Genomic DNA, 24,755 nt, shown 5'->3' with positions numbered 1-24,755 from the left:
CTCCCAATCATGAGTTGTTCTAAGAAAGCTTTCGTTCCATTGATTGGAGCTATTAGAAAACTCCAAGTGAGTTGCGACTAAAGCCATCCTTTGTACAAACAATACCATATAAATTTGGAAAGGTTTCCTTAAGGGCCTTGTCCCCACACCATAGACCAGTTTACCAAGTGAAATTTGAACTCTGTGGATAGCCTGCTCCATAGAAAATCTTGATGAAGCTTCTTTATGCGGTTTGCAACACCCACAGGGGGTGGGAAGGGGGACAAGAAATAAGTAGGCAAATTGAAAAGAGTGCTATTTATAAGGGTTATCGTACCACCCGTAGACAAGTACATCATTTTTCAACTAGCCAATCGACGTTCTATCTTTTCAATAACACCGTCCCAAGTAGGCTTTGCCTTATCAGAGGCCCTCGACGGAAGGCTAAGATACTTCAAAGTCAAAGAAGACATTTCACAATCTAGGATGCCAGTCAACCCATCCTCATTCTCAACAAAACCCATAGGAACCATGTAGATTTCAATTAGTTATTCTACGTGTTGGGCCTCACCTATTAAAAGGGTGTTTGAGCCCACACGTGAGGGATAATGTTAAAGTATTTGATTAAATGATTAAATTTAGCTCTTCCTATCAGCTTAAACTTTTAGGAAAATTAGTGATTTATCAATAGCTATGGCCAATAGACTTGTGAAATTACAAGGAGATTTTCTTTGCAGTTGTGTGGCATATGTATTCAGTTATCAACTGTGTACTCTCTATGTATTAGGGTTGTGCCCCACTACGCTTTATATATATATATATATATATATATATATATATATATATATATATATCAACAGTAAACAATATGATTTGTAAGACAATCCTTTATGTCTCATCTCTTGTTTATGGAGAGAGAGGAATGCTCACATTTGTAAGGATTATAAACTTTTGTCTTGGGCTTGAAGCTGCTATTCTTCCAATCTTTCTCTGACTGGATGGATGCATTTGAATGCTTTTCTGTTGCTTCTCTGATTGAATTTTTAGAATTGTTAAACTTCAGAAGCTAAGTTTTGTTTTTGGTGTTATTCTTGTATACATTTCGTGTAATAGGGTTGTACCCCCTTTTTGTGCATTTACTTCATTAAAAGGAGCAAAAAGTTGCACATGAACCTTTGTTGTGTGCCTAACCTTAAATTAAGATGTGATGGATGAATCATAATAAATGGTGCAGTTGATGTATGTGGCATGATTGTCTACAGCAGATGCTGGTTAGAGTTTATGAAAATGAGTTGGTGTGTGCATCTCTGTTGGTGGTTGGTGCCGAGGCAATTAATTTTGTTGGTGATAGATGCTTCAGTTATTTGGTGTTTTAATAATGATGTAAAATATTTGTCACTTTAGTGGCATTATGTTGACTTTTGTTTTGGTAATTTCTATATAATAAGCCTTTAGATTGTCAATTCTGAATTTGGTTATTGTTCTTTATTGTCAGGCAAATGATGCACAACTTAGTACAATGGTCGCAGAGCAGGTATATGCACCAATTCCCATCATTTTTCATGGGGAAAGCTGCTGCACCGGGATGATTTTCAATCATGTTTTTTCCCCTTACATTCTAACTATCTGATTCCTTTATGGAGCTGAGAAAGCTCCACAACTCTTTTATTTCAATGTGCTTACATAATAATTCTTTGGACTCTGCAGGTTGAACAGGCAGAAGCTGGACTGGAATCTCTTTCCTTATCCCAGAACTCCATAAACCAGCTGCGTGAAAACTTCCTCTCTATTGAAAAGTATGTTATTGATGAGATATATTGAGTGAGTGTTATAACATTATAAGGGGGTTGTTGGTTTTTGGGTGATATGTCTAAACTTCACTTCCATTTTAATATTAATGTATTTGAGTTTGTTCTTAATATTATTGCCTTGTGCATCAGGCTTTGTCAAGAGTGCCAAACATTAATTGAAAACCATGATCAAATAAAGATCCTTAGCAATGCAAGGAACAACTTGAATACAACCTTGAAGGTGGGTGGGTTCAACCTAAGTTGAATAAGCTTTTTATCATGATTATTTTGTGTGTTATTGTACCTACAATTTGTAGTCTCGGTAAAAAGAGATATACTGCTTTGAATTTTTGTCTCTATCTCGTCAAAGGCTGTTACATGAAAATGCAGCCACACTAGAATGCTACATGCAACTGATCACCAGTCTAGTTGAGTTGGAATCGCCTGACAAGACTTTATCTTGCAAAAAAAGGAATGTGAAACGCACGGCTGTGTATGTTGTTGATGCTTTGTGAAGCATGCATTTAAAAGTTTTAAACCCCGAGGCATGAAGCTTTATGACCTTCTTGTTTGTTGTTTTACAACTTTTCTAAGTTTTAAAGTTTTAAACCCCAAGGAATGAAGCTTTACGACCTTCTCGTTTGTTTTTTTTTTCCAACTTTTCTATGTGGTTGCTGTCTAGCTGAAGACATGATTTTGTGGTAGGATGTTGAGGGCATGATGTCCATTTCTGTTGAAGCAGCTGAAGCACGGGATTCTTTGAGCGATGATAAAGAAATTGTTAACAGTTACGAGGTAACAATACTTATCAAAAAAACATTTACGAGGTGACAATATTTTTAGTTTTGTGTGTGTGTATCGTTGTATCTATACACATTTTATATATACAGTATATATGATTACCTCAAAAAAAATTCAAAAATTACGTTGTATTCATACTCTGATCTTTGGTTTTTCATCCTTAATTTGTGATAGAGGTTAACGGCTCTTGATGGGAAGCGAAGGTTTGCATTAGCAGCTGCAGGATCTCACAAGGAAGAGGTTGGCAGACTAAGGTTTGTGTCGTCTTGTAAAGTTATTTGTCACTTTCATGAGTGGGTGCTAGCTGGCTCCAAGGGGGCCACTGCCTGCCTTAGATTTGAAGACCCCCTCTTGTGCATTCCACATCCCACATACATGCACACCACTTCTTTCTAATTTTCACATTAGCCATGGTCCTGTAAGGTTACTTAATGGGGGACTTTTTTCTTTAACTATTGAACTATCATCACCATTCTAAAGTCTATACTTTTATTGGGTCGTATTCAAAATCTTTTTTTTTTTTTTTGATAAGTAGGGTCGTATTCAAAATCTCTCAAAGCTTCCTTCTCTCTCATCTGCTTGGCTACAAATATCTGCTGTACAGCGAGTGATGAAGCTTTGAGTACCCAATCCTATATACAAGCTCATAATTTGTATCTCTCTTGGTGCTTAGTTTTCATGATTTTCTTGTTATTTTTATTTTTCTTCTTTCTAACTAGATGTTTCTCTTGTATGCTTCTTGTGTAACTGGGTGCACTTTGCACTTTTAATGATATCTCAATTATTTATAAAAAAAAATAAAAAATAAAAAGTTCAGGACAATTTTCATAAATCACCAGTTGCAGAAAAATAAGAGTTTCAAACTTAGGTGACTTAGTTTCATGAGTTTACTAGACTTTTAATATCAGTGAAATATAGGAGATTATATGAAGCCAAAGTTATTTAAATTGGAGAAGAAGAAAGAACCGGCTTAAGAAATCACCATTCAACATAAGTTGGAGCAAAAACTGTTTTATATATGTAACAGATTAAACAAATGACATGAAATTTCAAAAAAAAAAAAAGAGAGGAATTCACAAAATTTCTGGCTCAAGAAATAATTTCTAGCTTTTTCCTCGTTGCATTTGAAGTTCTTATGGTGAGCCCAGTACTGGTAACAATTAGATACCAAAAAGTTAAAGGAGCTCAATGGAAAATAAAAATAAAAATAAAAATGAAGCTATGTGTAAGCTTTCAGTACTTGCCAGTTTTCCAGTATATCTTCTGGTGTTTTTCCATTTTTATACTAGAGCCATTCGCACGGATGGTGTTTTTCCAGTTCTCGAGCAAATGTTTTGGATGATGATGATTTCACTTATACTAAACCTTTTCAATAATTTTATTTCCATAATTTGTTTATTAATGATGCGTACAGTCTGAGGCTTAATCACCTCTCTCTCTCTCTCTCTCTCTCTCTCTCTCTCAATTTGGAATGTGGCCCAGAGAATATTTTGAAGATGTAGATCAGACTTGGGAGACATTTGAGAAGACACTATGGGGTCATATTTCCAACTTCTATAAACTTTCTAAAGAAAGGTATATTCTTTTATCTGGAAAAACTTGAAACTTGTGATTGTTCTTCTTCAAATGATATTGATTTGATTTCTTGCAACCAACTGCATTAAGTTTTCTTTTGATAATATTTTGTTTCTTATTTAACCTGAATAAATTGTGTTATTACTTGACGTTTGATATAGATGTTGGTTTGAAATGGTCTGAGATATGGCTTTGGTCCACTTCTTGGAAATGCTCGCAGGTGTTTTTACTTGCATTCTGATTAGGTTTAATTGCAAATACCACATAGTAAAAACAGTGCTGAGAAATCAGTGTTGACAGATTTGTTAAAATAATCTCATGAACTCATAAGAAGTCATCACTGTCTTTCTCCTTCTCTTCCACCCACCACCCAAACCCCCCCCCCCCCCACCCCAATGGAGATGCATATGGGACCAATGGTGGTTTACATGTTTTCTTTTTTCCACATGAAGGTGACATATGTTTGATGTACAGACAGCTAGTTTTTAAGGGCGGCGATTGAGTGTAATGCAATAAAACTTGGCCCAACATTGTCATATCTGTTAATCCAGCAATTTTGTGCAGCAAAGTAGCAGAATACTAAAGCTTCCGTGGTTGAAACTTTAGAAAGGACAGTTTTGGGCTAGTGTTTGGTGTGGAGACTGGTTTGGCTATATTTTGTCTTGTTGCTTGTTGACCATTTTATGATTCCATGTTTATTTTATTCGTTTGAGCAGGGTAGTTTAGGCTAGAATTTCCAAATGGTAGAATGTGCTTAGCTTAGATGAGTTGCTTGCTTGTCAAGAAGTTAGGGTGGAAAAGAAAACTTACTAGAATTTTGTATATTTCATAAGATTGCAGTTCCTCATGCCACTTGTAGACATTATTTAAATATATAAATGACCTTTTAAATGATGAATAATCGGTTAGAGACTTTTTAACTAACAGGTTTACTAATTACTTCCTTGTCTCATATGAAGTGTCTTGCACTCCTTTCCTTTTTGGGACGTCCAAAAATGAGTGTCAACTTTTTTTTTATCTGCAAAAAATGAGTGTCTATTTCAAGTAAACACATTTATAACTTCATCAATCCCTCCCTAATTTAAAATCAATCAAGACAATCATTAAAGAGTCAGGTCACCTTTGGGCATTTGGTAAAATTACTATACTTTTTTTCTTATTTATTAAACATCATTTCATTTCAATCTAAGACATTCAAATTGGGATATATGGAGTTTTAAGTTTTTCAGTGGTCTTTGGACCAAATAGTGTCTCCATAAACAAGGGGTGGATCTTAATATCACAGGTCTAATTGTTTTAGCATCTTTAGATACAATCCACTGACAACTTTTTGCTTTGTGCGGTGGTCCAAGCAAAACAGGCCTGCCTTCTAGTAAAACTTTTTTTCTTCCCCTTCCACTGGAGTTTGAAGTATATCCCCTGTTTATGAATTTATTTCCTTTCTTTCTGATACATATGCTTCGAAGTCATTATTACTTGGATTATTTATTTATTTATTTATTTTTGATGTCGGGGAACCTCTCCAAGGTAGGGCCCTTTGGACCCACTCCTGCAGAGTAAACCCCGGTCCCGTGCACCACACCCTATTATTACTTGGATTATTTATGGTTGCTTTATGATTCTTCTGATGGTCATTTTATCGTTATTTTTTTTTTCAGCCCACAAACTTTGGTTCGTGCTTTAAGGTATGTCTCTAATGAATTTTCTTGGTCTTCATCTTCTTGCTGTACTATTAAGTTTGTTATTTTTGGATTTTGTTTGAACTTTCTTTCTTTCTTCTCTTCTCTCTATTTAAACTAGCTTCGTGCGGTAAGTTTGGTATTACTTATGTTTCATCCAATCAAAACAGCACATGCAGAGTGGACATGAAATAATACACGCATGGATGTAAGAAAATAATGAAAAAATGTTGGAACTGTATTTAATGCATTTATTCTAGACATAGGACCATTTAGGGGAGCTGGAGTGGGTAAAACATTGGAATTGATGAACATCATTACCAAAACTCATGGAAGTGTATTTGTATTTGGTTGGAGTAGGTAAATGTACTTGTGAAAGAAATGATTGGAATAATTAATGAACAACATATTGCAGAACTAAAAGTGGCTCAAATTCTTTGATACTCAAGACAGAGAGATATGAGGTTAAAATATGATTCATAGAGGAAAAATGCTGCAATAACCCTTAGTTGCTATGTATATATGTTGATACTTGGAGGATGTGCATTGAATCTATGGTACTCGGGAGCAAACTTCTATAGAGGGAATGAGGTTAAAGTATGTCTTCTAGAGGAAAATTGCCATAATAATGATAGATAGCTATGTATTTATGTTGATACTCGGGATGTCCATCAAATGTTGCAACTATTCTTCTTTTTCTAATTTTTTTTTTATTGCAACTATTCACAAGCCTAAAGTACAAGGGCAAATACAAAATGAACTCATCATTAAAAAGATGGGTGTGTATTGATACATGTAATTTAATTCTACAAAAAGAAACATAGAGTTACCAATTTAAAGCTTCTATCAAATAGAAGTAATGATTGGTATAAATATGCATATATGCATATACACATACATGTACATATATACTTATATACACATGCACATATATGTATGTTTGTGTATGTATGTGTGGGTGCATGCAAGTTTTCCCCGTAAATAAATTAGAACTTACGTTTTTATAGGTTTTTCCAAAATGTGCAAAATTCTGTTGTCTTCTTGCTTGGACTCGGTTATTAATTAAAAAGATCATTAATAAACTAATTGGACATGAAAAGTTAATTTGAAGCTCATTCTCTCAACTATAAATTCTATTATATGCTATGGATATAAGCACACTTAACTAAGCATTAGTCAAATTTGCTAGGGTTGGTTTTTGTTTTTTTTTCAATGAATAATAATTTATTTAAAGAAAAGGCAAAGGCCCCTTACACGTAAAGTATACGCGAGATAAAACCACCCTAAAGGTGTCTGAAATCTAAACAGTTAACAAGATTTACAAATTTGCTAGGGTTGGTTATGGATACCCTTTCCCTTTTGTGCTAGATAAGCCATAGTTTTGGTTAAATCAGAGATTATTATGTCTTGTCATCGCTGTTAGAAGAGTTAGGGTTTGAGTCATTAGGGTTTGGGGGTAGTTTAGTCTTTATGGTATTTCCCTAATCCTATATAATAGGATGCTTGTATTAGGTTAATGATAAGTTGAATAAGTTGAATTGGATCCTTATTCGGGGCAAGGATTGGTCCGCGGGTCGGTCCTTGATGGGGATTGTGGGTCGTATAGCGGGTTGAATCACGGGTCCGGCTTGGTTTCGTATCCTGGGTGTTTTTCAAGCTTCTGGTTTAGTTAGGGATGTCGACTTGGTTTCGGGTTTTATTGAGGGTCGGGGGGATGACTGTACGAAGATGGCACTGGTGGAGACTGCTGACAGTATGCCTTCTCCGGCGAAGGGCCAGTTTTGGCGGGGGACCTCTGGGTCCAATCCTCCTGAGGTGGTTGATGCTTCTCTAGCGATTTCTCCGGCGGGGGATCTCTGTGTCAAAAGTTTTCTTTTCCTTTCCTCCTGAGGCGGTTGCTGCTTCTCCGTGATCTCTCCGGTGAAGGGCCGTCCCCCACAGGGGTTTCTTGGGCCCAAAGTGGTGTTTTCCTTTCCTCCAATGCCGTGAAGGCCTGGGCTGTTTGGGGTTTTACGTTTGGGTTTTTCTTTGGGATCTTTTTGGCTGTTTTTTTTGGGTTATAGGCATGGGGTGCTTGGGTGTTTGTTGGGCTTCCTTTTTTTTGTTTTTCTGTAGTTTTGGCATTCTCTTGTATACTTCCTGTATACTAGAGTTGCGCACCTCTGAGCTTTTTTTAATAAAACTTCTTATTACTTATCAAAAAAAATATATAATAGCCTCCGCCTTTTGTGTGTAAACTGTTCATATAAACTATAATATGGTATCAGAGCCTTAGGGTTTAAATCCTTGGCACTTTGTTTGTAGTTGTAGTTTTTCCGCTATATTGTTTTGTTGAGTGTTTTTTTGGTGGCAACAATGCCCACAGGCACACAGTCAATGCCTTGGTAGAAGATTTTTCTTTTTGGTTTTACAGTGATCGGAGGAACACCTTTGGTGAAGAAAAAAAAAAACCCATCACTGTCGTTGCTACTGGGGTGCGAGTTCTTGTTGTTGGGTGTGGTGGCCGGAGTGTTCTGTGGTGGCTGGCGAAGTTGCTGCGGCCATTGGAAAAAAAGTTCCGGCTATTTGATGTTTGTGTTGTTAAAATGTTGATTTGTGGTCACCGTTTGCTTCTGTAGTTGCTGTTTTTGAAGTGGCCAGAGTGTTCTGTCTTCTCCGGCAAGTTCCGGCGAGCTCTGGCAAGCCTCCAGTCATTGTTTCTGTTATGTTTTTTTCGTGTTTTTCTTCTGTTTTAGGTTCTGTCGGCGTGGTCTGCCTGTCTCTGGCCAATTTTGAAGTTCCGACGAAGTATTGTTTTTTTTTTTTCCAGTAACTGTTTTCAGTGAAACTTGTTGGTTAATCATGTGAAAAATTTGTTGTTGGTTGTTGGTGATCGTTGTATCCGACCGGCCTTGGTGTTTTGTGGTGAGAACCGATCCCAAGTTGTTAATGATTGATGTATCCGACCGGCCTTGGATTCTTCGGCGAGACCCGAGCACCTCTTGTTAGTGATCGTTGTATCCAACCGGCCTTGGTGTTTTGTGGCGAGATCCGATCAAATCTTCGTTGTTCAAGTTTCTGACGAGTTTTCAACCGGCATTGAAGTTTTATTTAATTATTTTGTTATTTATATATTGTGTGCTTCAAGCTGTTCCAGCTTGAGGGGGAGTGTTAGAAGAGTTAGGTTTGAGTCATTAGGGTTGGGGGGGTAGTTTAGTCTTTATGGTATTTCCCTAATCCTATATAATAGGATGCTTGTATTAGGTTAAAGATAAGTTGAATAATATAATAGCCTCCGCCTTTTGTGTGTAAACCATTCATACAAACTATAACAATCGCAAACCTGACTTGAGATTTTATGAGCTTCAATATATGGATTTTGTTTTATGAGGCCCCTTTGGTTCACTTCACTTTTGTGCTAGTCTTGTAGTTTATAATCATCTTCCACTTCTGTTCTGTATTTTCCCTTCTAGGGTTGTTGAAATGCAAGAAATCCTTGATCAACAACTTGCTGAGGAAGCAGCTGAAGCTGAGGGAGGTGGTGCAATGGCATCAATTGCAAATCCTCGCAGAACTGCCAAGTAACTATTTTGTATTGATTTCTAATTTTATGTTTTAACTTTCTCCTTGAAGTTTGATTGCCTTTTCAAGTTATTGGTCATCATATTGATAATGTACATATCTATCATGGAAGCATTTTTTAATTCTATATCAAAAACTTATTTCTTAAGGTGCACATTATGCATCAAAGTTCTATTATTTTCTTGTGTCCTGTAGGAAGTCTACTAATGTAACAGCTTCTTCAAGGAGTCTAATGCAGCAGAAATTGAAGGTTCAAGGAAAAGGCTATAAGGATAAATGCTATGAGCAAATAAGGAAGACTGTTGAAGGACGGTTTAACAAACTTCTTACTGAGGTATTCTTTTTTATTTACTCTCTTGTAAAACAATGGTAAATATATTATATTAGGGTGCGGTGCACGGGTCTGAGGTTTACTTTGCAGGAGTGGGTCTGAAGGGCCCTGCCTCGTCGAGGTTTCTTGTCATAAAAAAAAAAAAAAAAAGGTAAATATATTATATTCTTGTTAATTATGTCTTATTCTAACAATAATGTGTGCATCAGCTTGTTTTCGAAGACCTTAAAGCAGCATTAGAGGAAGCTCGAACAGTAAGTACAATTGATCTTTTCAATCTTTTAAACATTTGTGCTTGAACTCTAGGTGCAGATGCAATACTCATTTGTCTCCTTTTTTTCCCTTAATAAACAAAAAGTTGAGATTGATCATATGCTTATAGAAAGTGGAAGTGCATTTCTTATCAAAAAAAAAGAAAGTGGAAGTGCATTTGAGTTAGTGCTTGCTAGTACTTATTCTGGTATTTAGAGAGAAAGTTGTCTTAACATGTGTTTATCAAGACAGAACCATTTCTGGAGAATAAGTCTTGTAGTTTTTGTTTTCTTGAAGATGTGAGGTGTTACTATATTGTTTCTAATCCAACATATATTTTCTTATTAAGAGTTGCTTCGTTTTTCTGTACTTGTGCCTCTCTCTCTCTCTCTCTCTCTCTCTCAAATGAGTTATTTTACATGTAATGAACGATCAATGTAGTTTCATGACATTGCTTTTCTCATGCTCATAATATTCAAAATCGTTATTTCTAATGCTACCTGATTTAGATTTCATTCATAATGTTGGTAGTTTCTTTTTCAACATTCAGATTGGTGAAGAGCTTGGAGATATTTATGACTATGTTGCTCCTTGTTTTCCTCCAAGGTTTGGACTATGTCAAATCTACCTTTATTTTATTTTATTTTTCTGCCTCCTCTTGATTTCCAGTAAGCTTTCAGTTAATGTATTTATCTGTCTCTTGATTTAAGGGTTGTCATTAAGATTAACTTTTTGCTATATTATCTTTTCACCTTCATTACTCCTTTAAAATGTACTGTGGATGTTTTAGTTTTTTTACTTGAAAATCCTTGATTTTATATCTGTTGTATCCTTACTTCCTTAGGCATATGTCACTAACTTTTCCTAAGTTTCTTGGTAGTAATACTTAGATGCCAATCTATTGGCTGCTTTGTTGGCTAACCTGATAGTTGATGACTCAGCTCTCCAAATGTGATTCTCACACAGAGGGAAGGCTTAAGAAAGACCTTTCTGGGGTTTTGTTTTTTTAGCGTCTAAATTGCTGTTGATCTGAATTCCATATCTAAGAAGAATTAAATTCAGAAGAGTGTACAAATGGACATCCAAGCAGCGTTATTTTCTAAAAATTCACCTTCGGCAAAGCATTACAGTTTGTTTCCTTGAACACTTAAAAAGGCTGCAGTCTGAAAGTTTCTGGAGTAATATAAGAATGAGGGGTCCTACAGCTTGTTCCCTCTTGTCAGTTTGTTTTCCCTTAAAAGAAAATGCATCTTAGTGGCCATGCACCTAGGATACAAATCCAACACTACTGAGTTCAAAATGGTAGTAGGTTGCAGTTTCGTAATTTGAAAAGAAAATCTAATTTTTTTTTGTCAGGGGTGCTTATTTATATTTGGGTTCCATAGGCTTCTCGTAATTATAAGGTATAGTCTGGTGCTGCATGTGTGGGCCAAAAGGCAAAGCCAAATTGTTGCTCTGGGTAGCAGTCATTCTATAGTGCATGTATGTGTGTGTTCATGTGGGTGATCGATTGTGTGACATCTGCATACTTCAGTTAAACTTGAGAAATTAATTTTTTTGAGGATTATCTTCCATGTAAATGTTTTGCTTGTACTGATTCAGTCTTCCATGCTGCAGATATGAGATATTCCACCTCATGGTAAATCTGTATACTGAGAGGTTTATTCAGATGCTTAGACTGCTCAGTGACAGGGCGAATGAGCTAACAAATATAGAGATTTTGAAGGTATTTTTTCAATCCATATTAGTTGTTTGCAACTCATCTTATTTTTTGGCAAACAGGCTTTGTAGAAGTAAACTGGCCATGCATACTATATAGCACATGGAACAACTTGACCATTTGCAAGTTGACTGGTACCAAGATGTATCACTATAGCTAGACTTACTCTTTGAATTCTAAGGGTATCTAGTTTGGGAAAATACACTTGTCACCGTCAAACAAATATTGTTAGTTATGCCAAGAAAAGTGGAATTTGTTAGCTCCCACTGTGTATCAAGTGATGAATGAGCATATTTTTTTCATAATGCTGCTGGTTGAATTGATGATAACTGTAATTATTGGTCCCTAGAGGTCATTCATACTGCACTATCCCCAAGTGATTACCTCACTAGAGGAGTGCTTTACTCAAGAATGATTACATATCCAGATGTGATACTTTTTGTAGAAGTGACTCATTCATTCCCTAGCCGAATGAGCCATAGCTGTATATTTTGCCTTTGCACTAAATGGAGCAACCTCTGTATGTTTCTTGCTCTTCCAAGTAACAAGGCTAACCTCCCAAGAGTGTATAATACTCAGTAGTAGATTTTTAGTCTGAAGGGGATCCTGCCCAATCTGCATCAGGGAATACTTCTGTCCTGAGATGTGCATTCTTCATATGTTTCTTGTTACTTACTGAAGCATATTTCATTTATGACTTTTTTGGGTATATAATATACTTCATATTACCATAAGAGTTTCTTATTTCCAACTTTCTATTTCTCTTTGTTATTTCTCGCAACTAGGTCACTGGTTGGGTGGTTGAATACCAAGATAATCTGATTGGGCTTGGGGTTGACGAGTCTTTGGCTCAAGTTTGTTCTGAAAGTGGTGCCATGGATCCCCTCATGAATTCATATGTAGAGAGAATGCAAGCTACGACAAGGGTATATATATGCCTACCTTGTCAATCTGTTGTGCTCATATTTGGTAAATAATAAGATTATTTAAAGGGTTAAATACTCTATTAGTACCTGCGTTTGCAGATTTTTGGTACTAATAAAGTATTTAACTGATTTATCAAAAAAAAAAAAAGTATTTAACCCTTGTTTAAATCACCTCTTTCTATATTTCTCTCTTGGTGAGGCACTTCACTTCTCTCATTTATTGCATTTATACTGGTTCTATTTTCTAGAAATGGTACTTGAATATCTTGGAAGCTGATAAGGTACAGCCACCAAAGAAAACAGAAGATGGAAAGCTGTATACACCAGCTGCTGTTGATTTATTCAGGATCCTAGGAGAGCAGGTGCAAATTGTTCGGGATAATAGCACTGATGTCATGCTATACCGAATTGCTTTGGCAATCATTCAGGTACGTTAAGCTAAACTTTCATTTGACATACTTGATATACTTTAAGTACTTCAAGAATTGTATTCTAACTCCCAAAGTCAAAAACAAATTTAGAGATCTTTCACAAAATTTAAGAAATACAAATCATGCATGGAACAATTTTTGTGTTCAATTTTCTGCATGTTCATGGTTGTAAGAGCCAGAAGTAGGTTGCAGCCATTGCATGCTTGGACAAAACACACCCCCTTTGGAGGCCAAAGGCAACCAAGAGAAGAGATGGCGAGAGACCACACCCCCTTTGATCCAGTGCCTATGCAGATTAAGCAATTCACAGAATTCACAACACACGCACACAGTCAATGGTCTCACCATTGTTTAAGGAGAAGTCTCATCTCACAAGGATTACTAATCTTGATGATAATGCATGAATAATGCTTCTAGGGCTGGAATACATCATTTATAATTTCTACCTGCTTATTGATGATAATGATAAACTAGAAAGATTACAAAAGAAATGATAAATATAATTACGCAGTCTCCATCCTGTTTCCAGCTACTGATTGAGAGTAAGTGTATTGATCCAGGACTCCATGGTAAGATATAGTATTGGTCTTCAAATAGGAGTCTAGTCGAGAACTCTTGCAACAGAACACTTCCCTTCCACAGCAGTTGACACCACTAAAATGCAGATTGAACAATAATCTTCCACGACAAATGACGCCCAAATGCAGACAATGAAATAGTTAAACATAAACATGAATGCAGGGAGTTGATAAAAGAAATCATTATTCAATCATTATCTCCAGAAATCATAGTAAATAATTTGAGGCATTGATGTGTGATTTTTTCTCTATTGGGGTTTTCTCCTGATACTTGGACCTCACATATTGTCTTGCTTCAGGTGATGATTGATTTTCAAGCTGCTGAGAGGCAGAGACTTGAAGAACCTGCTTCTGAAATTGGTCTGGAACCTTTGTGTGCAATGGTTTGTGAATCATTTGATCATGTAGAAACGTTCTGTGGTGCTTGCTGTAAATTAAGTGTGTTTTTGTATTGTGTATTGAAAAGAGTTTTCGAAGAGGTGGAAATTGAGAAATGTTTTTAGTGTGGGTCACATTTGAAAAGTGTTGTTCATGGGGTCCATAGAAGGAAATTGTTTGGTAAACTTTTTAGTGTTTTTCAAAAGCAAAAATTTGAGAAGTGTTTTTTTTAAGCGAAAAAACTGGGGGTGATCACATGGCCACCCCAACCACTAATGTCCTATTGGGGTGGCCATGCTGCCACCCCTACCAGTTTTGTCCTATTGGGATGGTTGTGCGGCAACCTCTGTCCTTTTGGGTTGTTGGAGTGGCTGTGCGACCCCCCTTCTCTTCTATTGGGGGTGGCTGCAGCCTCTATCTTGTTGAGGGAGGCCACACAACCACCCACTTTTCTCTGTTAGGGGTCTGTGTGGCTACCTCATTTTTTTTTTTTTTTTTTTTTTTGTAGTTTCTTTTATTATTGTTTTTTTGTAAGTAACAAGTCAACCTTTACACTTGAAAGTATGTATTTTCTCAAAATATTCCTATAGGAAGGTGTGGGAAGTTTTCTAATAAGTGTTTTGTATTTTGGTTTTTGAAAAGTGTTTCATTTGGTACCAATTTTCTGAAAATTTTGTTTCAGAATTTGAAAAGAGGACAAGAAAAACTTTCCAAACACTTTACATAAACATGTCCTAAATTGTTATACATTTCTGCTATCGACATTGTGTACAGACAAATAATAATATCTGCTATTGTCTTTGTATACAGGTTAACAACAATCTACGCTGCTATGATCTTGCTATGGAGCTAAGTAATAGCACCACGGAAGCTCTTCCACAAAACTATGCCGAGCAGGTTGTATTATTATCAATCTGACTTCTTTGTTCTTCCTCTTCATCATCATCGCCTTCCTTTCTTTTTTATTTCATTTTTAAAACAAAATTGTGATAATAAGCCAAAATGGAAAGTAGCCCTCCCACTCCCCTAACCCTTCCCCCTAACAGGTTGGACCTAAGACCTCCACCTTATTTGTTGTTGTTGCTACTTTTCTTTTTCTTTTCTTTTTTTTCTTTTTTTTTTGTTGGTATGTGTGTGTGTGTGTGTACTGTTGGCACCAGTCCTCACCAAGCTAATCGGGCAAAAATCTCTGATATTCTTGCCCCCGTCTTCTTTGTCACCAGGTGAGGAATGAGTAATTCAAAGACTAAAACATGCAAGGCTCATTGAATTCCTGAAGAGAAACTCATATAATTTTATTTGATGAAAAAGAAAAGTATAGAAGAGAAGCAACCATCTTAATGGGGTTGAAAATCTAAAAGTTAACAAGATTTACAAGGAGAAGAAAAATTGGGAACAAAAGAAACAACCCAATCTGAAAGGGAATTCAAGATGGGAGATTTTAGTTGTAGCACATTAGACTCGCTGTCTTCGAAAAGACGAGTATTTCTTTCTCTCCAAATGCTCCACATAAGTAAAGAAGGGATGGCTTTCCATATGATCTATTTGGATTGACTCTGCCGTTATGTCTACCAACATTGAAGTAGCTCTAGAACATTTCTAGGCATGACCCATGAGACTCCAAATAAGATAAGAACCAGGTGTCATATCTCGCTAGTAAACTCACAATAAATGAGAAGGTGGTTTACGGTGTCCTCGCTCATCTTGCAAAGACATCACCAATGACAATGGTAAGACCCCTGTCTCTGGAGGTTATCAATCGTAAGAATTTTACCCAAAGTTGTCGTCCAAGTGAAGAAAGCAATATGAGGTGGAGCTTTTACCTTCCAAATGCTCTTCCAAGGAAAAAGGGATGACTCTCCAAACTGTAAAATATAGTAATAGCTCTTTACTTCAAAACTGTGGTTACGAACTGGGAACCACAACATTTTATCTCTCTCTCGGGTGTATCCACAAAACCTCCTCTTTTTTCTTCTTTCTTTACATCCCCAAATCTTAAGTCATTGTTCACGGCTTTCGTCTTCGTAGATAAGACAAAACTAGGTGATCCTTGGAAATCATAACTACACCACCAGCCGAGGTGTATCCACAAAGCCTCCTCTTTTTTCTTTTTTCTTTACAACCCCAAATCGTATATATTTTGGAACTCTAAAGCCCTTGGGTTTCCCTGAATCTCTAGCCATTAGTGAAGCCTTCAAATACATCCCAATACCCTTCAAACAGCTGCTGTCAGTAAATTCTGTAATCACCTTTCTCAAAGAATAGCCCCTATAACCTTTATTTACTATCTCTTCAAGCCATAATTTATTCACTTTTTTCTTCAATGAGTAATAACAAGATCATAAAAAACACAAGGGGCGCAACTCAAGTACACAGGAAGTATACAAAAGAAAAACCCCAACAAATCAGAAACGAGAAAAGAGAGGACGAAAATCTACAATGCTAGACCAGAATTTATATACAAAACCGTAAAGCTTTGCCTTCCCATAATGAACCTTTAAACTATAACTATTCCTATCGTAAAGCCCACCACGAAGCCCACTTAGATAGATTCTTTAAGTCTGTCCCACTCAGATTTATTGGGAACTAAGGCACCGTTTCTTAAACCCCTTCCCCTTCCCTCAACACTATTCACTTTCTTTTTTTAAAAAAATCAACATCAAAACATTACTTTTTACTACTATTTAAATAAAAAAATTACTGCAAAACAAACTTTTTTCACTTTTCCATAACACACTTTTTTACTTTTTTATGCTAAACATTCTTACTTTTTTCCACATCAATCCACATCAGCTACAATGTCTAGAGGAAAAGGGTTTAACAAACACACCTAAATCCTCTTTGAATATTATACCTTTTGAGTTATTGTGTAGATTATGTTTTAGCTTCTATCTTGATGTTAGTTTTGCATTTCGACTCTTGCTCCTGTTGTAGGCATCATCATCAGCCCCTTCAACCATCTTGTTTTGCTTTCTTATCTTTTCGCATTGGCTTGAAGTTTATATGTTACAAATATCAAATATATGTGGTTGGCATTTTCCATTGTTAAAATTGGTTTTCCTATTTCATTTATAGGTTAATTTTGAAGACACTTGCAAGGGTTTCCTAGAGGTTGCAAAGGTATGATCAACTTTGAAGGTTTTCATGTTATGTTTTTTGTATTTTCCTCAAATTTTACATGGATCATGAACTACATACTGTATCTGCACTATTCTTTCACGGCATGATCCAGTTACGTGCTTTATCATTTAATTAAAACTTCCTGCATTGTACAGTTGAACTTGGTGACTTGCTGAAAAGTTTGGAATTTTTTTTTTTTTTTTTTTTTTTGAGATAAGTAACGAGAAATATCATTAAAAGCGTAAGGCACTCCTAAGTACATAGGAAGTATACAAAATGAACACTTAGAAAGAAGAATCAAGAAGAACAAAAAACCCAGCCAAAGAGACCCGTAAAAGCCCAAAAAGATGAAACAATAACCACCCAAAAGTCCCACATAAACAAAAACACCCACAAAAACAACCACAACACAACCCCATGAACCAGGAGAGTAGCCTAGGCTTCATCAAAACACTGAAAGTTATCAATATGTTTATAAAATTTATCTCACTGCTTCATGATCTTCTGGATTTTTTGGAGAATTTAATTGCTTTTTACTATTAGCTTAACTAAGCCTTAATCCAATTAACTGGGATCATTTACATGGATTTTTGAACATCACTCAGTCTTATGTAGAACCATGCCCCTATTTACCTTTCTGAAAACAATGTTTGTACTATACCTTCTATTGATGTCATATTTTGCTTAAGTTTTCTTCTTTTTAACTCCTTCCATATTAATCTAAATAATTCTTTGCACAGACGTTGTGGGTCTCTGTTGCATATGTCCAAAGCATCTAAAATTACACCTCATTTTATCCTTGTTTGGTGCCACTTACACCTTTTCCCGAATAACTTCATTTCTTATACTCTATCCTAATGTTGTCACACATCCATCGCAAAATCATCTCTAGTGCACTCATATCTTTTATATGTAGTTTCTTGGTTGCCCAAGAGACCCATCTTAAATGTGTTTAATAAGCTCATCCACTACTTAGGCAAGTTGATAAGGACATGAAGCTGATCCTTTATGTAATCCTATTTATTGGTGTGGTCCAGAGACCCTTGGTTGCCCACCAGAGGTTGTGGCGGCGTTCAGTGTCCTGCCGGCGTCGTCTTTGGGTGCTCCTTCTCAGCCGTTGGTCAAGACTGTAGTCCAGTCCACGTTGGGGGGAGTGGTTAGAAAGTTTACTCCAGCTAGTTTTCTTCGGCGAGGTTTCCTTCTCCCGAGCACTTCTGGTGTGATCCAGAGACCCTTGGTTGCCCAGCCCTTTCGTGGCGTTGGGTCTGGTCTTTTATTTCTGTTGGCTGATGGGTTTATGGGTGATAAGTTGCTTGGGTTTTTTGTTGTTGCCACCTAGGCCGTTGTCTTGGAGGATCAACAGTCTTCTCGTGCCTACGAGGTGGGTGAATATTCGGAGGGGGATGATCTTGAGGGAGGGGTTGTTGGTTACCCCAGGGTAGTGCAAGTTGCAAGGTCGTGTTATCACACGATGGGGGTCTCTTGCAGGGGACGAGAAGGATTCTTTGAATTTCTTGGTTCTAGTTGATGAGGTGCAAAAGGTCTCTGTCTTTGCTTCTAAGCAAAGAGGGAAAAGAGAGCGTAAGAATTTAGAATGCTCAATCAATTTTGATGTTAGGGGAGTTGGCTCTAGCCGAGTTAAAGGCAAGAGGGCCCTTGTTGTTTTGTAATGTAGCCCAGGTTTTGTTGTGGGCATTGGGTTTCTGTGATGCGGTTTAGGGGTTCTTCTGTTTTTGGGTTTTTGTTGTTTTTCCCTTGTTTTATGTTTTTCTTTCTGTTTTGGTGTCCTTGTTGTATACTTCCTGTATGTTGATGGGCTCTTGACGCTTTTTTTAATGCTATTTCTTTGATTACCTATCAAAAAAAGAAATCCTTCGGTTGGTAGGACAGAATGAGGGAGAGATTGGAGGAGGGAGTGGGAAGCAAAACCTCTTTGAGCCACCAAAATCAATACACCCAAAACTGGGCAGATAGGGCTCTTCCTCCATTTTCCCCATAATTTTACGATTTTACCCTCTCTCAAACCATATGATTGTCTATGTAGATGAGTTTGATTTTTGTAGTTTTGGTGGCTCAGAAAAGGTTAGAATTGTGTTGCTCCTTGATTATCTGCAACACTTTTCAGCATTCAGATGTAATCAGGTTTGTGCAAAAGCATTGCCAACTTTTGTGTACTGTTCCTCAGATCTAACCTATGATAGATCTAAATACATGATAACAATTTTATCAGAAACAAATGCTTTGGTCTAGGTAGTCCTGCCTTTCTGTGAAGTTAGGATGCACTTGCTTAATGGTTCGGTTGTATCTAACCTGGGTGGGAAGAGCGAACATGAGAGCTTTCTTTTTGTTTTCTTCACTGTGCATGTTCCTTTTCTTATTGCTTTACAACTATAGAACCATAACTTTGGTGTTGCAACCAAGCAAGTGGATAATATAGCTCTATTTATCTAGCCTTTAATGGCAGTCATGCAAGGAATTAGGGAGAACTTAGTAATTTTATTGAGTTATGAATCTTAGGTTCGTATGAAGAGGTGGGAAAGATAAGGGCGAAAGTTGCTTGTTGAAAAGTTAAAGGCGACTCTTATGGAGAAAAAGATGGAGATTCATTTAAGATGATTTGGCCATGTGCAATGGGGATTGATTAATGCACCATTGAAAAAGATTGATTTAGTTCAAAGTGGAAGGTGGTAGAGGATGGCCAAAAGAATATTAGTAGTGAAGAAGAATATGATAAATAGGGGATGACAGAGAGTATGATTCTAGATAAGATAAAATACGGAAAATAATGCATATGGCCAGACCTGATTAGTTGAAAAATGATTCATAAAGTTTACTTTTATTTAATTGGGATTAAAGTGTAGTTGAGTTGAGTTGGTTCAAAGGTGGCAATAGACCCTACCAGCCGGCCAGCTTACATTTTTTTTTTTTTGTGTAAAACAGAGTCTGGATGCTATGACTATTTAGTTATTTATTTATTTGTATTCTTATGTTAAAATATGAATCAGAGAATGAATTTTGGTACGCTTCAGAATAATCCATCATAAGATATATTGGCAGCTATGGATCAATTGATTGAATTGAAAACGAGAAACTGTGTGCATGATTTTGTTGCATTTGAAAGATAAAACATAATTGTTTTGTAGAGAATCTTTTACCAGATTCATTCAAATCAGTTCAATCTTGAATTTCTGTCTAGTTCTTCATGCACCAAAAATCTGCTGTTCTTAGTGTATTAGTATGCATGATAAATCATGATGTGTATAATGTGTTTGAAATAGTTTGTTGAAACTTATCTTTAAATTCCACATTGATTATAGGAATCTGTGCATCAAACTGTTCGTGTAATATTTGAAGATCCAGGAGTGCAGGAGTTACTCGTCAAACTATATCAGAAAGGTAAGGGATTTTAACCATTTCTTATCTTTCACTTGTGGTTCTTATCTTACTATATTTGACGATCTTGGGGTGTGGGAGTTCTGTTAAGCTTTATCAGAAAGGTGAAGTAATTTTTACTAAGGCATGTTTGGTATGCAAGAATAGACCTGGAAATAGAATAGCTATTCCATTATTTGGTTGTGCCACCATTCCTCCCCTAAAATGAGGAATAGTTATTCCTCTCAAAAAGGTAAGGAATAGCTATTCCCCCATAAATGGAATAGCCCTAAAGTGTTTTTCCGAAAAATATGCTTTTTTTTTTTTAAAAAAAAATTTGGTTTTGGGCACAAAAAAGAAGAAGTAATCATCCCCCATGGGGGGCCTACTACCTCAACAGAAGCACTAGGGGTGGTTGCGGCCACCCCCTATAGCTCAAGGGTGGTCATGGCCACCCTCGATGGTGGATCAAGGGTGGTGCGAGCAATCGTATGACGCCCACTCCAATAACACAATACTGTCCGCTTTTGGCTCCCTCGAACCAAACTTCTCAGGAGGTCATCCATCCTAGTACTACTCTTGCATAAGTACGCTTAAGTGTGGAGTTTTGATAGGGATTTGAGTGTATCATCCACATGATTCACCTTGGTCATGTGTATAATCCACACTAGACCCATCATCACTCTTCAAAGAAGCGGTGAATGCCATGAAACTGCCCTTGTCATTGGGCTGATTTGTGTCATCAGATGACTCTCTCTTAAAGTGACATTCATGGCTTTGCCTTTGGACCTTTTATAGTTGGGACAATCGGTCGTAATATGTCCAAATCCTAAACACCCTTGGCACTTGATGCCTGGAGTATTCTTCTCTTTTTAACCCTTGAACTTTTTTTTTCATGAGAACTCTCAACGTCATTCTTCAATTTTTCACCAGATGTAGGTTGAGTATTCTCCTCTTTCTTACCCTTGAACTTTTTCTCGTCATGAGAACTACCCTCAACTTCATTCTTGAATGTCTCACCAGATTTAGGGGATCTGCTAAAGTCACCTTTCCTAAGTTTGAGAAACTTTTTGAATCTCGTGGCAAGTAATGTCAAGTCCTCATCATCAGTGGAGTTATTGGCCTCTTCCCTCACAATTTTTGAAGCCAAGTTATTTTTCTTGGGTCGAGGCAAGGTGAGTTCATAGTTCTGCAAAAAACCAACTTCTTCAACTTTTATGGTATCAAGGTCTTTGCTTACCTCATTAGCAGTGACCTTAGGTCTAAATCTCTCAGGTAAAGACCTCATAATTTTTCTAACTATCCTATTGTCAAGAATTTTCTCTCCTAGGTTAAAAGAATTATTCACAATATCATTGATACAAGCATAGAACTCATCAAAAGTTTCATCATCCTTCATTCTAATCTCTTCAAATCTAGAAGTTGACATATGAAGTTTTGAATATTTTAACCTTTTTTTTTTTTCCCTTCCATGGGTGACTTCTAGAATATCTCATGCCTTTTTGGCAATTTCACACGTTGAAAGTCTCTTGAATTCATCTAGTGAAACAACCATAAAGATGGCATGTACCCCTTTACTGTTCTAGCTGCATTCGGTCAATTCATCCTTAGACCATGTGTCAATATTAGTAGTACCCCTCTCAATAGAGATCCATGCGTGTTTATCCAAGGATTGCAGGAACACTCTCATGCGAATCTTTCAGTGGGTATAATTATTGCCATCAAAATAAGGGGAACTGATTGAGATTGAGATGTGATAAAGGGATCAAGGATCACACTAAGAAAATTAATCCAATCAACAGTGAACCAAGGCTTTGATACCAATTGAAATTTTGGATTTAGACCCCAAGTTGTAACAAACAGTGAATATCTTAATCTTAACAATCAAGATTAATAAAGTTATTAACTTTAAAGTCAAAACACCTAAAATATGAAAACCAAAATCAAAGCAAGCATAGAACAAATCAACACAGAGATTTTGATTACGTAATGAAAACCTACAAATAGTAAAACCACTTTGGTGTCAGCCAACCCAAAAGCCATCAATTGTAGAAGACTTGTGCTACAGATTCTTCTAGTTACTAAACCTTTGTAACTTTGAAGACCCACTCTCGTAATCTCAGTAAACAACACGTTCGCCTCGCACCGCAATGGCTCCAAAACCTATAACATTCTTTTTAGACTAAGTTGGTTAGGGTTTTACAACTTTTTCGCAGGCGGCATCTGGACCTGGTGCAAACAAGCCAACAAATGAGTGATTCTACCAAATTGTGATCTTCATCTCGTCCGGATACCCAGCGAACAAGCTATTCTGTCCAGCGTCGTGAAATAAAAAGTTGTAGCATTTTGAATTAGCTTTCCAATGCCACTAAGTTTGCCTTCATTTGATGTTGGAATCAAAAGACATGGTTGTTTTTATCTGACTAGGTCTATGTTGGACAACATACACAAAATTGAATTATCATGTCTTTGATCAACTTTTGCACCGAATTAACCCTAAACTTAAAAGTTACTACCAAATATGTTTTGACACTGAATTTGTCAATACGAAAAATGTAACAGATTTGAAATAGAGAAGTCATTTTGTATGAGTTAACCAGCCCATGTGTGGATCAGTGGATGCATGTATTTTGAGTGATATGTGGGGTTCTCATAGTATCATGCAGAACCACAGGAAGCATCCAAAATTAAATTAAAAGCCATTTAGAAATTCATGTTTAACCTTTCAATAACTTGGCAATTCATGAGGCTGTGGCCCCGTGGAACAACTTGATACATTTTGCTTCCGAGTCTAATCAATTAGGGATTTGGAATCATGCAATCATTGCTATTCTGCTACAACTTTCTGCACCTGTTAATGATGAAATTCTTTTAGTTGGAAATGACAATAAGTCTTCTTAGTATTTCTTCAAACACCTCTTTTTGCATCTGAGTTGGGTTTTCTCCTTTTGCATATTCCAGAGTGGTGCGAAGGACAGGTTACTGAGTACCTGGTTGCAACATTTAGTGATTATTTCACAGATGTGAAGATGTGAGTTATCTTCTTTTCTGACCTCGGAAACCTTATATTTTCACTGTCCTAATATTTCAGTATAGTGGATATTGTTGGTTCAACGCCCAAGTCGAAGATACAATCTAAAACAATAATGGTGTTCCTATATTGTTTTCAACTCAAAAGTAGTTTATTGACATGGACAGGATTTACAGCCTTTACTATGTCCCCTTTATTCTATGTTACAACCATCTAGTATCCTTGATACTAGCTTATGCGTGTATCAGGCTGGCATTGTACATTGATGAGTTTTTTGCTACAGTTTTAATCTTGACCGTCACTTTGTTTCAAGATGAGAATGACTAGCAACTCTTTCAGATGGTTGGGGACCAACTTGAGGATTTAATAAGATGATTGGATTTCCTACTTTATACGAATATACCTTGTTTCTTGGTCAACAACAAGGACAAAGCATGAAGCTATGTTTAATGGCTGATCTCATTGTTTGATATGATGAATTCCAAAATTTAGTATGATGAGTACTGAAAAGGGTATGAAATGTAGAATGATATGTAGAATGACAGCAGGAGTGAGGTGGATCAAATTAAACTAACTTTAAACAACAAATACAGTCTTAAAATGTTAATTGTCACAGATTTAGCCACCCTAAAACCATTCTATATATTAAATTTTAATTCTTTTTCAATCTACTTTTTATTAACCATTGTTGTGAAATTTTTGCACAGCTATTGAATGTATATATGCACCCAAATATGAAACTATTGGAACGTTTTGGCCTATTTAACAAGTTTAGCCACCCTAAAATTATTTAAAATGTTAAATTTTGGTTATTGGAGATGTAATATTATTATTTTTAGTGCACTAGATTTAGGCACCCTAGATTTCCTTTCTCAAGGTTTCTGCTATATATATATATATATATATATGTATATATATATATATATATATATATATAGCAGAAACCTTGAGAAAGGAAATCTAGAGATGCCCCAATTCAATTTTAAATATACCACTTGTCACAATTATAAACTATACACTTAAAAGGCTTCTACCATTATATATATTATGATTGTCGGTGTTGTACCATGTTGATCTTATGATATTTCTTGTTTCCCTCTCTTCCCAACTTGTCTGTCTTTATCCACGCAATAAACCATACTGTTTATCCTTTTTAATAGACTCTTATTTCTGAAGGTTGTTTTACTATGGAAACCCCCTATTTAGTTGATGTCATCCACCTAATCTGTGT

At 36.4% G+C, this 24,755-nt stretch overlaps 1 protein-coding gene across 3 annotated transcripts in view; it reads left to right on the top strand.

The window, feature by feature from the left end:
* LOC132183575 (exocyst complex component SEC6) overlaps positions 1-24,755 on the top strand; it is a 31,095-nt gene that overhangs the window by 3,216 nt on the left and 3,124 nt on the right. For 2 of the 3 annotated variants that reach the window (XM_059596899.2, XM_059596900.2), the window contains exons 3-21: positions 1,475-1,513; positions 1,687-1,775; positions 1,920-2,010; positions 2,475-2,564; positions 2,745-2,824; positions 4,053-4,145; positions 5,804-5,830; positions 9,277-9,384; positions 9,581-9,719; positions 9,926-9,970; positions 10,519-10,574; positions 11,586-11,694; positions 12,474-12,614; positions 12,863-13,042; positions 13,923-14,006; positions 14,812-14,898; positions 17,077-17,121; positions 20,439-20,517; positions 23,455-23,524. In XM_059596899.2, the coding sequence (XP_059452882.2) occupies positions 1,475-1,513; positions 1,687-1,775; positions 1,920-2,010; positions 2,475-2,564; positions 2,745-2,824; positions 4,053-4,145; positions 5,804-5,830; positions 9,277-9,384; positions 9,581-9,719; positions 9,926-9,970; positions 10,519-10,574; positions 11,586-11,694; positions 12,474-12,614; positions 12,863-13,042; positions 13,923-14,006; positions 14,812-14,898; positions 17,077-17,121; positions 20,439-20,517; positions 23,455-23,524 (1,652 nt within the window). The remainder of the gene's footprint in view (positions 1-1,474; positions 1,514-1,686; positions 1,776-1,919; positions 2,011-2,474; positions 2,565-2,744; positions 2,825-4,052; positions 4,146-5,803; positions 5,831-9,276; positions 9,385-9,580; positions 9,720-9,925; positions 9,971-10,518; positions 10,575-11,585; positions 11,695-12,473; positions 12,615-12,862; positions 13,043-13,922; positions 14,007-14,811; positions 14,899-17,076; positions 17,122-20,438; positions 20,518-23,454; positions 23,525-24,755) is intronic. The other variant, XM_059596901.2, reaches the window with a different exon arrangement.

Source organism: Corylus avellana, chromosome 7, assembly GCF_965113065.1.
Source record: "Corylus avellana chromosome 7, dhCorAvel1.hap1.2, whole genome shotgun sequence".
In the NCBI taxonomy this organism is placed as follows: domain Eukaryota; kingdom Viridiplantae; phylum Streptophyta; class Magnoliopsida; order Fagales; family Betulaceae; genus Corylus; species Corylus avellana.
Note: the sequence above shows the minus strand (reverse complement) of the source record. Positions and strands in the feature narration are given on the sequence as shown.